Source organism: Oncorhynchus clarkii, chromosome 6, assembly GCF_045791955.1.
Source record: "Oncorhynchus clarkii lewisi isolate Uvic-CL-2024 chromosome 6, UVic_Ocla_1.0, whole genome shotgun sequence".
In the NCBI taxonomy this organism is placed as follows: Eukaryota; Metazoa; Chordata; class Actinopteri; order Salmoniformes; family Salmonidae; genus Oncorhynchus; species Oncorhynchus clarkii.
In genome coordinates this window covers 31,599,747-31,617,313 of record NC_092152.1, presented here as the reverse complement: position 1 = coordinate 31,617,313, position 17,567 = coordinate 31,599,747, and the positions used below count along the sequence as shown (strand labels likewise).

The window sequence follows — 17,567 nt, the reverse complement described above, 5'->3', positions numbered from 1 at the left end:
CTTAAAGAAAACCTAACAGGTCTGTGAGAGCCGGAATTGTTACTGGTTGGTAGGTGATCAAATACTTATGTCATGCAATAAAATGCAAATTAATTACTTAAAAATCATACAATGTGATTTTCTGGATTTTTGTTTTAGATTCCGTCTCTCACAGTTTAAGTGTACCTATGATAAAGATTACAGACCTCTTTATGCTTTGTAAGTAGGAAAACCTGCAAAATCGTCAGTGCATCAAATACTTGTTCTCCCCACTGTATATGAGGCCTGCTGCCTCTGTAATGTCCAAAGGGTCAAAGTCAATGTTTTGTATTGGATGCTGTGCCTGACCAGGTTTAGGTATAGGTGTAGGTGTATTTTCTCTTCATTATACATTTCAAATTGAGTGTCAATGTCAGTTCATCAATGTTACTCCTCCCGAGGATGTAGATTTCAAAACCCACAAGACATGCTTCACACAGAGGTTTCATGCGCCTCCCTCCTGGTGGTCAATGTAGTTATCTTCCTGCTGGGGGTTTGTGGGAATGGGATGGTCATCTGGATCGCTGGTCTCAAGATGAAGAAGACAGTCAACACCACCTGGTACCTCAGCCTGGCCGTCTCCGACTTCATATTCTGTGCCTGTCTCCCCTTCAACATCATCAACACGGTGACAATGGACTGGATCTTTGGGCTGTTCATGTGCATGTTCATCTCTTTCACGATGTTCCTTAACATGTTCAGCAGCATCTTCCTCCTGGTCTTCATGAGTGTTGACTGTTATGTAATGGTCGTATATCCAGTTTGGGCCCAAAACCAGTGTACCGCGAGGATGGCCTCTGCAGTTTTGGTCCTTGCCTGGGTCATCTCTGTTGCACTCAGCATTGCCTCCATAATGTTTTGTCATGTCACCACAGACTACACAACAACATGCTTTAACAATTGGGATGGGTATCCCAAAATATCCATCTAATTGTAGTTGTGAGTCGATTTGTCAGCGACTTTGTGCTCCCGCTCCTCCTAATCATCTTCTGCTACTCTGTCATCACCCTGCAACTGAGGACCAACAGGATGACCAGGTCCTCCAAGTCCTTCAGAGTCATGACTGCCCTGATAGCCATGTTCCTCATCGGCTGGCTGCCCTGCCATGTCTTCATTATACTGCAATCCGGAGCCAGGGATAAAGCTTATCTAACTGTTATTCCTGAAGGTCTGAAGATATGATGGATTAAATACATACTAACCAACGTCTGGTGTACTTTCACTACCATACAACATTTATTTCAGATTGCATGTTTATTTGGAATCGCAGTCCTTTACTTCCATTCTATTACCTTATTTATAATCACATTACATTCATTCCATACAAAATACATTCAAATGTGACACCCCTTTTGAGATAGTGCTAGCCTGTCAATGAAAGCAAAAAACACTCAAAGTTAAAGTCCTATGTCAAAAATAGAAGAGATAGCTCCCATTTACTTGTTGCATTATAAATATATTTTGTAATTTTGTTGCACGTACTATAAAAATATATGCATATATTTTGGAAGGAATTTTTTCTTTCATTGCACTCTTTCTACATGTGACCAATAGAGACACGCGCACATTATACATCAGTCAACATAAAATGGTGGGTGTACAAAATCAAATGCTTCACTTACAGATTATTTTGATGTATATTAGCTTTCTATTCTCTGTTGCACATTACCTATGGCTGGGACTATTATATACCTGTACATGTAGCTTGCTTTGCGATACCAAAGCAATCGAGAAAATGGGGTGCGTCACTTTCAGCATTACTACTCACCTTCAACAAAAATGATCAGGGATTGTATATCAAGAAAAAAAAGCATTGAGGGGAAAACTCTCATCTCATATCATCTATAACTTGAATAAATGCCTTTTGGGCCTTTGGGGTAGTAAGCGTGCAGCTACAGTACATGCTACAGCTGTATTAACCTTCCAGTGAAACACTTTTTGGATCATATTCAAGTTAAATAAATGAAGACAAATATTATTATCTTATTATGAAGACAAATATTATTATGAAGACAAATATTATTATCTCTTAGTTATGAAGTCACTCAAACAGAGACACAATATTCATTTTGATTGATTTTGGTGTGTTTGAGTCATTATAGGCAGGCAAATTTGACTGCCCCCCCATAAATAATTTGAAGTGTTAAACTATCAGGGTATGCTTGATAACTCCACAATCTTGATCTAACGTGCCTCAGCCACACAGGGAGGTGGCATACAATTATTGATTGCTAACCCTGCCTCTTCCCAGCCTGTATTGAGTTATGAGCCAAATGGAAATCTCAAACATTCGATCAGTGCATTGCACTGACACAATATTTGCAATAATTGCATAACAACATCCTTGGTATTTTGTTTCATAAGCTAGAACACTCTCGACACTAGTGTGTCTGATGATGCATTAAGCGGACAGTTTAACATCAAATATAATCAATAATGTATTCACATTACCAATAATATTTGATATTAGTAATCATTTTATTTTCCCTACATTTCAACTTAAAGCCAACAGTCAGCTGACAGAAAAGGCACCACATTGTAATTTTGCTTCAAACCACCATTATAAGGAAAGCAACAAGTTCTGCAGAGTGATTTAGCAGAAGTGGTAGTTTCAAAATAGTGCTGTTTGCAGAAAACTCCATTCAATAAATCCACAATAAATGTATCATGCGCAGTGTGTCTGGCTGACCACATCTGAGGAGACCAAGGACGAACAAGCTGTCGATGAGTCGAGGCTAGTTATTGAAAGGGCTGTCTTGACAAGAGTCAGGAGTGTTCCATAGAGCCTGATGGTCAAAATAAACTATGGAGAGTTAATTATTTAGTGTTCCAGAGCTGTTGCCAGTAACCAAAAGGACAGCTGTAATGCACAGATGTAATGACTCAGTAGGACTGATACAGCACAGTTTTAAGAGAGGCCACTGCTTCAGAGAAGCAGAGCAGCTGTTTGATAGTGCTGTATTACCTCTTCTTGTTAGAATACTGCTGAAGTATGAGGAGAAGAGTGAAGATCTAGCCTCATGGTGTGTCCACAGGGGTAGACGGAGAGATGAGTGTTCAGTCCCATTCATTACCTCCTTTAGATGGACACAGGGGTTTTCGCCAACCAAATCCAAGTCCAATAGTACGGTTTTGACCACCTCCTAATTTTAAATCTAGTGGCTCTCAAACATACTGTATTCAGCAAGTTGAGGTATAGATTTTTCATATCTAACAAAACAAAACATTTAGTGTAAAATGACAGATCATTAAAAGGTTTTGTGACATTTCAAACCATTTCATGAAAGAGTATTTGTTCTCCTAATCAATACGGTTGTGTGCCTGTCAGTCAAACAAATAAAGGAAAGGGATGTGAGAAAGAAGGAGACAGAGAAGTGGTGGGGAACAGAGAAGTATATTAAATAAAAACGTATTTCCTACACATAGATTTTCAGTTCATGAGACTTTTATATTTGAAGCCATTTGGACATGGATGACATGAATTAATCCTAGAACGAAGGGAAGGGATAGAAGAACAGAGTGAGAAATGGAGAGAGAGAGAGAGAGGGAAAGGAGAGGAGATATTATCTCAGAGTGGGTCGGTACTCCTTCGGCACCCCGGCCATGTTCCTCTTCTTTAGGGAAGCGTCCACAGTCATGACCAGTTCGTCAATGCTAGTGCGCATCTCAGGTGTGTACGGGTCATAATCCAGTTTACGCAGGCCAGAGCGCTTGAATTTACCGTCCTTCTGTCCCTCTACACAGAGTAGGCGTTCCTCGGCCACCTCCAGGTCCAGAAACAGGACCATGTCCTTGAGCTTAGAGAACAGCTCCCTCTTCAGCTCCTCAAAGTGGACCACATGGACATTCCTCCCATAACGCAGCCAATCCAGTGTGTGGGACGCCCACCAAGGAGCATAGTTCTTCACAAACTCAGGCCACTCTGCAAAACAACACAGAACACCAGAAGCAGATGAAAAATAATTGAGTTGTGTGAGAAGGCCTAAAATCTTAAATAAGGGTACACAATTGATCTCTAGCATATATCAGTTATATTCAATGTAAATAATTAGAATCCAAAATTGGAAGAAAACACCTATAAATGGGGCACTATTGGCTGTATGAGCAGCCCAGCGAAAAGCAGGAAAAAATACAATTTGAATATAATTTTAGAATACAATCTCTGCAGCTCTCTACATCCCCAGGGAACCCAATGTAGTGGATCCATTCTCCCTGCAGAAGAATCATCAAAAACTGATATTATTTCATTTAAGAGGTCTGGTGCAATTCACCAAGTGTAATCACAGCACATAATGCCTTCTCTGAGACCCGGGCTTCCTTGGGGGGATTAAATGAATGACACAGAACAGAGCAAGTTTTTGTCCTTTTAACAGATAGACCTGCTGCAGTCTGGAAGGCTCAGGATTTACCACCAGGGTCAATGGAGAGCTTCAGGGGCGGGACATACTGTAGAGCAGGGGACAGCTAGGATAGGGATTTACTGTTGTGGCACCAGTAGGTCTACCAGCACCCTACAGTATACATTGTCCTTCAGTTGACTGCTAAGACAGTTCAGTGCACCATACCCTTTTGGAATACTTTACTGCAGAAACCTTTCAATCTTTTATAAGCCACAGTCCATAAAGGAGTTGGCAGGCGAAACCAGGGCTGCTTTAGCATGTACCTTTATTAGGAGGAGAGGGATGGTTGTTAAAGTGTAAGTCTGCTGAGTTAGCAGTGCAGGCTTGGGGATTCAGATGATATGAGAGTGGAAGTTATACTGCCATAGTGAACTTCAGAAGAACATTGCACGTTAAAGGGCAGCAGTGAAGCAGACAAACAGTTCTCTTATCAGATAGCGAAACCAAATCTGGAGAGCCAAAACACCACAGCTATTGAATCCCTCTTGACAAACCTCATGCATTGTATGCCATGAAGCATTGGTAAATACAGTAGGCAGTCCTAATCCGAGTAGGATAGTACAATTCAACCATTTTAATGTAGTATGTGAATGGATAGAGGTTTGTTTGTTTGTCAGTCAGTTGGTGTTCAGTTACAGTAGCCATGGACCAAGGTTGTTGAGCCCCTCTGGACATCAGGAAGTACAGAATGTTAGCCTATAAGGGGGGCAAAAAGCTAATACAGTACACTGAAATGAGCTGTGTGAATAACTTAATTATGTAGCTATGGGACATTTGTTGGTTTAGAGATTGTGAGATAATATTTTTGACAAATTCAATAATTTGACGTAATCATCCAGAGACCACTTCCGAATATGACACATACCCTACCGATATTTATGCATGTGTAACATTCAAATACTATCGCCAAAATAATTTGTTTTGGATTCAAGGTAATTGTGAGGCTGCAGTGCATTAAAAGGCGTCAGCAACTCTAACAGTAACTCTAACGTCATCATAACAACCTACAGTACAGCCCCCCTCTAAGGCCTGGGGCCGGTGATCACACAGCTGGGGCCGGCTCTTACACAATGTCCTGCTGAGTCAGAGGTTCCATCTCGAATGGCACCATGTTCCCTATTTTGTGCAATATACAGTATAGGGAATATGGCAGGGTTCCCCAATAGACAGCGAACGGGCCAAATTTGTCCCGTGGGTAATTTTATTTGGGCCCCCAAGTTGTTGGACATAAAAGACTGTAAAATCACCAGGAAATCAGCTCAAACTCATTTTTATTTAGAAAATATGTTCCCAAACTTACAAGGTATTTCAGATAGGAGCTGTGGTTGCCATGGTTACTGACACACTCTGAAATGTGTGGAGGGAAACATGTATAATATGAGAACATACCAAAAACAATTCTGCCCATTGGAGGAGCTGAAAATGAGAAAATCTTACAACATGAGGCCAAAACCCCATTATATCATTCAGATATTGAAAGCCTCTGTGGTTGACCACATTAGTTAATAAAAAAGACATTATAAGGAATAAGGCTTTGAAGTGTCTGTCCTATATCTAAGAGTTCTAAGAAAGCTCAGGAAATATATTTGTTTTGTTTTTACACACATTTAACCCCTTATTTTGGTTGCCACAAAACTACATCCATTCATTTGTATGGGTCATGTGACACGTGTCTCCCTTTCTATAGAATGGGCTTATTAGTTTATAGGCCAAACCGTTTGGATGCTACAGATATTTTTGTGAGAAGAACGATTTTCGGGATATCTCCTGGTCTAACAAACAGCGCAGTAGCTTTTGCCACTTTCCACCGCAGATGCTGAATTTAGACGCAGCCCACGCAGAAAAAAACAGATATCTCTAGCTTAATCTGCTGGGTTTTGATGGGGAATTTTTTATTATGTTACTTAGATTAAAGCACTGGTGCATCAGTAAACTCTAGGGGGTTTTAATAAAGAGAGAGCCACTGAAAATGGGCATTCAGTAGCATGATGGGGAAAAGGCACAGTATGCCAAGCCTGTTCATATCTGTTGATTTCACTTAGTCATGACTCAATCATTTACATCACATACCCTTATTACTGTGTAATTATACTAATGTAATTACTGTTACAAGTATTGTAATTACTAATGCTTGTACTTACACTGTACTTACAGCAGTAACCCTATTCATCTTAGCTCTAACCCAAACTCTAGCTTCATGTCAACACCTCGGCTCAACCCCAACCCTAACCCTAAGTAAAGTATAAGTACAGTGTATTAAAGAGCACTGTAATATAAAGTGTAACTGACAGTTGATTAGATTAATAATTAAGACAGCGGAAGGACACAATGCACAAATACAGTAGGTCGAAAAAAGTACAAAAAATAAGCATTGGAATTCGCTGAGGACGAGAGACTGAATTGTGGACACAGTGACAACATGTTGTCATCATTGGCTAAAGTCTCACCTTTCCCTCTCCAGTGGGCCTGAGAGGCGAATCCAATATGGCCGCCGTACTTGCGGTTGAACTCAGCCATGAGAGCTTTGTAAGGGTTGCGGATCATGACGATGCTGGCGTCAAAGGCTTCAATCTCCTTCTTGCCACTCTCATGTGTTTTAATGCAGATGGTCCTACCACTCCGCCAATGGTCTCGCTCACCTTTGAAGCCTTAGAAAAAAGTATATATATATATATACAGTACCAGTCAAAAGTTTGGACACACCGACTCATTCAAGGGTTTTTCTTTATTTTTACTATTTTCTACATTGTAGAATAATAGTGAAGACATCAAAACTATGAAATAACACATATGGAATCATGTAGTAACAAAAAAAAGTGTTAAAAAAGAAATCCAAATATATTTTATATTTGCGATTCTTCAAAGTAGCCTCCCTTTGCCTTAATGACAGCTTTGCACACTCTTGGCATTCTCTCAACCAGCTTCATTAGGCAGTCACCTGGAATTCATTTAAATTAACAGCTGTGCCTTGTTAAAAGTTAAAATAATGTATTTCCTTCTTAATGCGTTTGAGCCAATCAGTTGTGTTGTGACAAGGTAGGGGTGGTATATAGCCCTATTTGGTAAAAGTCCAAGTCCATATTATGGCAAGAACAGCTCAAATAAGCAAAGTGAAACGACAGTCCATCGTTACTTTAGGACATCAAGGTCAGTCAATGCAGAACATTTTAAGAACTTTCTTCATGTTCAGTCGCAAAAACCATCAAGCAGTATGATGAAACTGGCTCTCATGAGGACCGCCATAGGAAAGGAAGACCTAAAGTTACCTCTGTTGCAGAGGATGTGTTATTTCATAGTTTTGATGTCTTCACTATTATTCTACAATGTAGAAAATAGTAAAAATAAAGAAAAACCCTTGAATGAGTAGGAGTTCTAAAACTTTGGACCGTTAGTGTATATATATATATATATATATATATATATGGAAATGCTTAAAGTGTATTTTTTACTGTGTAAGTGACTGCATGACTTCCCAATATATGACTGGCCAGTACCCATGCCATATTTTATGTCTAAGTGAGGCCTACAGTACCTTTGTTGTAGAGGGAGCCATCAAAGTAGTAGCTGCCTGTGTAGAAGCCGGTGGCCAGCTCTATGAGGTGGCGGGCCCAGGTGTTGCCAGCCCCGGGGAAGCTGGCCAGAGCAATCAGCTGCTTGGAACGCGTGGGCAGGAAGCGCCGGTCCATGCAGCGGTTATCTGAGGGAACACAGGATAGAACACAGGTCACACACGTGATACACAATAATGAATGAGAAAATTAAATACACAGACTTATTTGTGTTCCTTACTAAAAATAGTCTTATTAACCTGCCACAGAATTGAAATTGCTGGACAGTGAGGGAGAATGTCAAAGGGTCTCTGTACTTTATCTTGACAGTAGGAATCTCAAATGGCTTCAGTAAGCCCCTGAAGGACTGGTGAACATAGACAGCTCTTTCAGGTTCATACATCCTAGACCTAGAGCAGACATGTGTTTCTACTATAGAGGAAAACATATTGCAAAGGTCATGTATAATGTCTTTGAAATCCAGTCACTGCTTCAAATGTCCTGCACTGTAAACACAAATCAATAACTTACTTGTAACAGATGACATTCACATTCTGACTATCTCTGAAACTCACTTGGATAATACCTTTGATGATTCAGTGGTAGCAATACATGGTTATAACATCTACCGTAAAGACAGAAATGCCAATGGGGGTGGTGTTGCAGTCTATATTCAAAACAGTTCCTGTATAGCTTAGAGAGGATCTCATGTTAAATACTGTTAAAGTAATATGGCTACAGGTTCATCTGCCTCACCTAAAGAACATTATTGTGGGAAGCTGCTATAGACCACCAAGTGCTAATAGTCAGTATCTGGATAATATGTGTGAAATGCTTGATAATGTATGTGATTTCAACAGAGATGTTGACTGGCTTTCATCAAGAAAAAACGTCAAACTGTAACCAGTGCCTGCAACCTGGTTCAGGTTACAGCCAACCGACTAGGGTAGTTACAAACAGCACAGGAATGAAATCCTCAACATGTATTGATCACATCTTTACTAATGCTGCAGAAATGTGCTTTAAAGCAGTATACAAATCCATAGGATGTATTGATAACAATATAGTAGCCATATCTAGGAAAACCAAAGTTCCAAAGGCTGGGCCTAATATAGTGTATAAGAGGTCATACAAAAAGTGTTGAAATTATTCTTATGTTGATGATGTAATTAATATTTTATGGTCTGTGGTGTGTAATAAGGAGCAACCAGACGCTGCACTTGACACATTTATTAAATTAATTATTCCAGTTACTAATAAGCATGCACCCATTAAGAAAATGACTGAAAAACAGTTAAATCCTCTTGGATTAATGAGGAATTTAAATGTTTTATGGTTGAGACGGATGAGGTAAAAGATATGGCAAATAAGTCTGGCAGCACAACCGATTGGCAAACGTACTGCAAATTGAGAAATCATGTGACTCAGCTAAATAAAAATACAAATAAACTGTACTATGAAAAAAAAATTATATAAAGAATGATGGTAAAAAGCTTTGGAGAACCTTAAATTACATTTTTGCCAAAAAGGCAAACCCGGCTCCATCATTCATTGAATCAAATGGCTCATTCACAAAACCCACTGATATTGCCAACTACTTTAATGATTTTTTCATTGGCAAGATTTGCAAACTTAGGCATGACATGCCAGCAACAAACACTGACACTGCACATCCAAGTATATCTGACCAAATTATGAAAGACAAACATTGTATTTTTGAATTCCGTGGTGTGGAGTGTGGAAGATGTGAAAAAAGTATTGTTGTCTATCAACAATGACAAGCCACCAGGGTTTGACAATCTGGATAATAATAGTAGACCATATTGCCAAATCTTCAATTTAAGCCTACTAGAAAGTGTGTGCCCTCTGGCCTGGAGGAAAGCTAAAGTAATTCCACTACCCAAGAATAGTAAAGCCTCCTTTACTGGCTCAAAATAGCCAACCAATCAGCCTGTTACCAACCCTTAAACTTTTGGAAAAAGTTGTGTTTGACCAGATACAATGCTATTTTACAGTAAACAAATTGACAACAGACTTTCAGCATGTTTATAGGGAAGGACATTCAACAGCACTTACACAAATGATTGGCTGGGAGAAATTGATGATAAAAAGATTGTGGGGGCTGTTTTTTTCAACTTCAGTGTGGCTTTTGACATTATCGATCAGAGTCTGCTGCTGGAAAAACGTATGTGTTATGGCTTTACACCCCATGCTATATTGTGGATAAAGAGTTACCTGTCTAACAGAACACAGATGGTGTTTTTAAATGGAAGCCTCACCAACATAATCCAGGTAGAATCAGGAATTCCCCAGGGCACCTGTTTAAGCCACTAACTTTATTCAATCTTTCCTAACGACATGCCACTGGTTTGAGTAAAGCCAGTGTGTCTATGTATGGGGATGACTCAACACTATACACGTCAGCTACTACAGCGACTGAAATGACTGCAGTTAGTTTCAGAATGGATGCCAAGGAATAAGTTAGTCCTAAATATTTCAAAAACTAAAAACATTGTATTTGGGACAAATCATTCACTAAATGCTAAACCTTAACTAAGTCTTGTAATGAATAATGTGAACATTTTGCAATTTGAGGTGACTAAACTGCTTGGAGTAACCCTGGATTTTAAACTGACATGGTCAAAACATATTGATGCAACAGTAGCTAAGATGGGGAGAAGTCTGTCTATAATAAAGCCCTGTTCTGCCTTCTTAACAACAGTATCAACAAGGCAGGTCCTACAGGCCCTAGTTTTGTCGCACCTGGACTACTGTTCAGCAATGTGGCCATTAATAATATGCATGTCAATCTCTCATGGCTCAAAGTAGAGGAGAGATTAACTTCATCACTACTTGCTTTGTTAAGAAGTATTGACACCCATGCATTCTCCACAAGACATGCCACCAGAGGTCTCTTCACAATCCCCAAGTCCAGAACAGACTATGGGAGGCGCACAGTACTACATAGAGCCATGACTACATGGAACTCTATTCCACATAAGGTAACTGGTACAAGCAGTAGAATCAGATTTAAAAAACTAATAAAAGTACACCTTATGGAACAGCGGGGAGCAGGGACTGTGAAGAGACACAAAGGTACAGACATATGCATACACACACAAGTGCTAGCACACGCACTCTACACACATACTGTACATTGTACTATTGTTGTATGGGTGGTAGTATATATTGTGTATTGTAGATACAGTGCATTCGTTATTCAGACCCATCTACACCCAATTCCCCATAATGACAAAGCAAAAACTGGTTTTTATTTTAGCAAATGTATTACAAATAAAAACTGAAATATGACATTTGCATAAGTATTCAGACCCTTTACTCAGTACTCTGTTGAAGCACATTTGACAGCGAATACAGCCTCGAGTCTTCTTGCTTATGACGCAAGCTTGGCACACGTGTATTTAGGGAGTTTCTCCCATTCTTCTCTGCAGATCCTCTCAAGCTCTGTCAGGTTGGATGGGGAGCGTCGCTGCCTAGCTATTTTCAGGTCTCTCCAGAGATGTTCGATCCAGGCTCTGGCTGGGCCACTCAAGGACATTCAGAGACTTGTCCCGAAGCCACTACTGCGTTGTCTTGGCTGTGCTCTTAGGGTCGTTGTCTTGTTGGAAGGTGAACCTTCACCTGAGTATGAGGTCCTGAGTGGTCTCGAGCAGGTTTTCATCAAGGATATCTCTCTGTACTTTGCTCCATTCATCTTTCACTCGAGCCTGACTAGTCTCCCAGTCCCTGCCGCTGAAAAACATCCCCACAGCATGATGCTGCCACCACCATGCTTCACTGTAGGGATGGTGCAAAGTTTCCTCCAGACGTGACGCTTGGCATTCAGGCCAAATAGTTCAATCTTGGTTTCATCAGAACAGAGAATCTTGTTTCTCATGGTCTGAAAGTCCTTTAGGTGCTGTTTGGCAAACCCCAAGCGTGCTGTCATGTGCCTTTTACTGAGGAGTGGCTTCCGTCTGGCCACTCTACTATAAAGGCCTGATTGGTGGAGTGCTGCAGAGATGGTTGTCCTTCTGGAAGGTTCTCCCATCCCCACAGAGGAACTCTGGAGCTCTGTCAGAGTGACCATCGGGTCCTTGCTCACCTCCCTGACCAAGGCCCTTCTGCCCCGATTGCTCAGTTTGGCCAGCCGGCCAGCTCTAGGTAGAGTCTTGGTGGTTCCAAACTTCTTCCATTTAAGATTGATGGAGGCCAATGTGTTCTTGGGGACCTTCAATCAATGCTGCAGACATGTTTTGGTACCCTTCCCCAGAGCTGTGCCTCGACACAATCCTGTCTCAGAGCTCTTCGTACAATTTCTTCGACCTCTAGGCTTGGTTTTTGCTCTAACATGCACTGTCAACTGAAGGACCTTATATATAGACAGGTGTCTGTGCCCTTCCAAGTCATGTCCAATAAATTTAATTTACCACAGGTGGACTCCAATCAAGTTGTAGAAACAGCTCAAGGATTATCAATGGAAACAGGATTCACCTGTTTAAAAAAATATATATGCAAAAAAAATCTAAAAACCTGTTTTTGCTTTGTCATTATGGGGTATTGTATGTAGATTTAAGAGGGGAAAAAATATTTTATCCACTTCAGAATAAGGGTTGGATTGTAACAATATGTAGAAAAGGTCAAGGGGTCTGAATACTTTCCGAATATGTAGTGGTGTAATAATGTTATATGATGTAATGTTTTATATTTTGTTTTATATGTGATGTAAGTGCCTTAATGTATTTGGACCTCAGGAAAAGTCACTGCTGCTTTGGCTAATGGGGATCCCTAACAAATACAAATACAATGACACTCTTGAACTAGAGATTGCTTCATATATGTGTAAGCTAAGTCACCCTTGATACAAGTTCCTGCTTAGCAACAGTGTAATCACTGCGGTGGTGTAAAGTACTTAAGTAAAAATATATGAAAGTACTAGTTAAGTAGTTTGTTGGACTTTACTATTCATATTTTTTGACTACTTTTACTTCACTACATTACTAAAGAAAATCATGTATTTTTTACTCCATACATTTTCCCTTACAGCCCAAAATACATTTTCAATGCTTAGCAGGACAGGATTTTTTTTCCAAATTCACACACACTTGTGTGCTGTCTGGTTTGCTTAATATAAGGAATTTTACATTAATTATCTTTGTACTTTTACTGATGATACTTAAGTATATTTGAGCAATTACATTTACTTGTAATACTTAAGTATGTTTAAAACCAAATACTTTTAGATTTTACTCAAGTAGTAATTTACTGGATGACTCACTTTTACTTGAGTCATTTTCTATTAAGGTATCTTTACTTTTACTCAAGTATGAAATTTTAGTACTTTTTCCACCACTGTGTGACTGCAGGACTTGGTTGGTGTGAGAGCAGCCCTGTGGTGGTTATGATGTTGCAACTCTGAAGTCTGTTTAAGGAAGCAAGAGATGGTACAATACGTCAGTTTGTGTTCTGGGACAGCTGTTGATGCACAGGCTTTCACCATACTGGAGACTAAAATAAATGTCACATGAAACATGGCCAGTGATTAAGAAACAAATAATTGTACAATTTATATAGCCAATGTGTATAATACAGAATGTTTACGTTTTAAAATGTATTTGACTGTTTTTTTATTGTATCCTTATATAATATGACTGGTCCAGAACAGTATGTTGTTGTACATTGTTTATTAGAGCCTGTATTTCCAGTTCTGAATGTAAGAAGTGCTGTTGCAGCAGTAGGGCAGCATTGCTCACAGCCTCTCTGGGCATCCATCCACTGAGGTGAGAGAAAACAGCAGCAGCAGCATCCATGGTGATGGTAAAGTGTAGTGTATCGCAGGGCAGCTCTCTAGGCCCTCTACTCTTTTTTTTATTTTTTACCAAGAACCTGCCATGTGTGTCCATGTATGCTTATGATTTAACCATATGTGCATCCGCAACCACAGCTAATGAGTCACTGAAACCTTTAACAAAGAGTTGCAGTCAGTTTTGGAATGGGTGGTTAGTAATAAACTAGCCCTGAAAATCTCTAAAACTAAGAGCATTGTATTTGGTACAAATCATTCCTTAAGTTCAAAACCTCAGCTGAATCTGGTGATGAATGGTGTGACTGTTGAACAAGTTGAGGAGATTAAATAACTTAGTGTTACCTTAGATTGTAAACAGTCATGGTCAAAACATACAGATTCAATGATTGTAAAGATGAGGAGATATCTGTCTGTAATAAAGAGTTGCTCTGCTTTTTTGACACCACACTCCACAAAGCAAGTCCTGCAGGCTCTAGTTTTATCTTATCTTGATTATTGTCCAGTCATGTGGTCAAATGCTGCAAAGAAAGACCTAGTTAAGCTGCAGCTGGCACAGAACAGAGTGGCACGTCTTGCTCTTCATTGTAATCAGAGGGCTAATATTAATACTATGCATTCCAGTCACTCTTGGCTAGGAGTTGAGGAAATTCCAGATTGTTTGCATAGTTAATTTACACACAGCACTGACACACACACTTACCCCACCAGACATGCCAACAGGAGTCTTTTCACAGTCCCCAGGTCCAGAACAAATTCAAGGAAACGTACAGTATTATACAGAGCCATGAGTGCATGGAACTCCCTTCCATCTTACATAGCGCAAGTGAACAGCCAACCTGGTTTCAAAAAACAAATAAAGCAACACCTCACGGTACAACGCCTCTCCCCATGTGACCTACTTGTTGTGTGTATGTGCTTATAGATGCACACACACACACTACATGTTAATGTTTTTAAATGTAAATTGTAATGTATTTTATCTGCAATGTATTTTTCGTTATTTGTCGGACCCCAGTAAGACTAGCTGTCGCCATTGGTGCCGGCGAATGGGAATCGTAATAAATCAAATCAACTGGTGATGGTGTGAAAGCAGTGGGCTAGCTGTTTCACAAGAACACTCTCACCCATGCTCAGAAACACTGTACACAAATGGTTTCCTGTACCACTTCCAGCACTCTGCCATTCTCTTCTACTTAAAGAGCATCAAAACAAATATATGGGAATCCATCCTTTCATATGAATAACATTGGTAATGGTAATTGATGTAGTTGTATCCAGTCACTACAACTAGAGAGGGCTTAGAAGGATGAGGTCAGTGGTAGATAGTGGCTTGTTTACCTTGGACCTGTGTCTGGTACACCACAAAGTACTCGTCATTCCCACAGCTCTCAAACTCCTCGCCATGGCAGCGGTGCAGGCACAGGTCCTCATCCTCCATCTCATGGAGGGAGAAGTGGGGGGTGGGGAACCCACAGAGACACCTGTCTCCAGCTAGGACCGCTAGGGACAGCTCCTGGAGGACAGGAAGGAGGGAGCCCAGGGACATCAGAGAGATAAAGATGATGTATAGGCATATGATACACACACTCACACACTGTAAAAAATAATCTAGTTGTTTCAACAAATTATTATTAAGTAAATAGTTCTACAGCCTTTTTTGTTTACTCAACTTTTCGGTCCATGTGCTACCTGAACTTAAAATGTTTAGCTCTAACTTGAGAAAACTTAGGCAAAAACTCAGTAAATGTAAAATGATGTGTTTGCTCCACTTTTCTCACATGTTCATTCAACTATAAGGCTGTGGAACTGGTTGCACACACACACAGTGCTTTTAACATAATGTTTTCAACTTACATATTCGACACACATTGACATCACATTGACGTGTTACATCAGCAGTTACTTAATAATAAATAGTTGAAACAACTCAACTTTTTTTTTTACACTGGAAGCACACATACACATGACATGTACGCACCCTCACATAACAAATACACCTGCTCTCACTCAAACAGTACCAAGCAAACAGACATCACAATCTCACACATCACAATATGTAAATTTCCCTCACCTTCTCCGTACACATGTCCACACACTTCTCCACTGACATGTTCTGGATGACAGCGCTGATGGGCAGGGCCAGGGTGACGTTGTCAGGCCTGTGGAAGCACCCCTTAAAGATGGCACTCCCATCTGAACCAAGGACAAACACAATATACTAGATTAGTATCAACACATTTTCATGTGTGTTCTGACTGAACAAAGCTTTCAGTTTGACCCCTATAGTATAAACGGACCCCTCCCTTGGCCTCACTAGGAACCTAACACAAAGCATGAGGCCCTGACCCAGCAGTGGCCTGCCCTGAGCAGTTACCATCACATCAGGGACTGCCTGGCTCTCCTACACTGGCTGTCTCAACACCCTTTAGCCCCAAGCTGTCCCTATGGGCTACAACAGTGCACACACTGTAGAACAGTACATGACAGGCCCAACCATACTGTAGAACAGTAAATAACAGGCCCAGCCATACTGTAGAACAGCAAATAACAGGCCCAGCCATACTGTAGAACAGTAAATAACAGGCCCAGCCATACTGTAGAACAGTAAATAACAGGCCCAGCCATACTGTAGAACAGTAAATAACAGGCCCAGCCATACTGTAGAACAGTAAATAACAGGCCCAGCCATACTGTAGAACAGTAAACAATAGGCACATTGACACTCTCGCTCTCTCTGTCTCTCAGTTCAGCTATTCTCTGTTAAGTCCATCTTCCTCTATCTCCTCCGCCTGCCGTCTCACAAAAGACACCCTTTCCTTTTTTGGTAATGAAATGCTTCATTGGAGCTTCCTCGGCTAGCGTGTCACTTTACTATAAATGATCAGCCCAAGGCCCCGAGAACTAGAGCACATTTCTAACTGTATTAGGTCTGTGTGTATTACTCATCATGGTAACATATCATAGATGCAAATATTAAGCTGCATGAGTGAATGTATGTTAGCCTAGATCTAATGTGTGGGGAGACTACACATGATCTTTCTGATTCAGTATTACAAATAGGTATATAGAGATAGGGGAAAGGGACATTATAACGGGAAAGGAAAGGGTGAAAGAGAGGTAGGAGTTTTTACTCAGAAAATGGGGTCTTATATCACTACAAACGTTCTGCTGCTGATCAGAGGGGAAAATGGGAGGCTGCACTGTTTCCCAGACAACCGGATGATAACAGTCTGCAGTGCAGAGGACAACAGAGGGTAAAACATCCTCCCGTTCATTTCCTCTTTTGAAGAATTGCAGCAGGGTTCTTGTCACATGATTACTGCGATCAGGGTCAGAGGTGTCAGAGCATGCTCAAACACATTTGAAAAAGAGCAATGCTCAGCCATCTGGAATATGCATGCTTCAGCAAACAGGAAAAAAGGAGAAATAACAACAATTACAGAACAGTGTTGCTATTTTAACCCTGAATATAAACAAGCTTGGAGCCACTTCCAAAAGATATACTACCATAGATTGTGGATTGGTGTCTATGTGCTTATCGTTTAAGAGACCTAGGAGATAGTAGAAGTGGGGGAGGAGGAAGCGTTTGAGAGGGAGTAAAAGGAGAGGGAGGAGGTGCACCCTACCCTGTTGCCTCTGAACTTCCCGTCCCACCCATAGACATTAATATCAGTACATAGCGATAACCCGGACATCATCCATGTATTCCTGTGGAAAACTCCTGATGGCGTATGAAGCCGGAAGTACTTGAATTTGAAGTTTGCCATATTGCTGAATCATCCTGCCTGAGAGTGT

The 17,567-nt window shown here is 40.5% G+C and overlaps 2 protein-coding genes across 2 annotated transcripts in view; one reads left to right on the top strand and one right to left on the bottom strand.

The window, feature by feature from the left end:
* Positions 1-388: 388 nt before the first annotated feature.
* Positions 389-1,200, top strand: LOC139412352 (N-formyl peptide receptor 2-like). Its single transcript, XM_071159175.1, is given in 2 exon segments — positions 389-928; positions 931-1,200. Coding segments are annotated over 2 exon segments (810 nt in total).
* Positions 1,201-1,253: 53 nt separating this feature from the next.
* LOC139410971 (sialate:O-sulfotransferase 2-like) overlaps positions 1,254-17,567 on the bottom strand; it is a 191,069-nt gene continuing 174,755 nt past the window's right edge. Inside the window, exons 5-9 of the mRNA XM_071156711.1 lie at positions 15,844-15,965; positions 15,111-15,285; positions 7,951-8,115; positions 6,866-7,066; positions 1,254-3,940 (exon numbers count right to left, since the gene is read on the bottom strand). Coding sequence (XP_071012812.1) covers positions 3,582-3,940; positions 6,866-7,066; positions 7,951-8,115; positions 15,111-15,285; positions 15,844-15,965 — 1,022 coding nt within the window. The 3' untranslated portion in view covers positions 1,254-3,581. The remainder of the gene's footprint in view (positions 3,941-6,865; positions 7,067-7,950; positions 8,116-15,110; positions 15,286-15,843; positions 15,966-17,567) is intronic.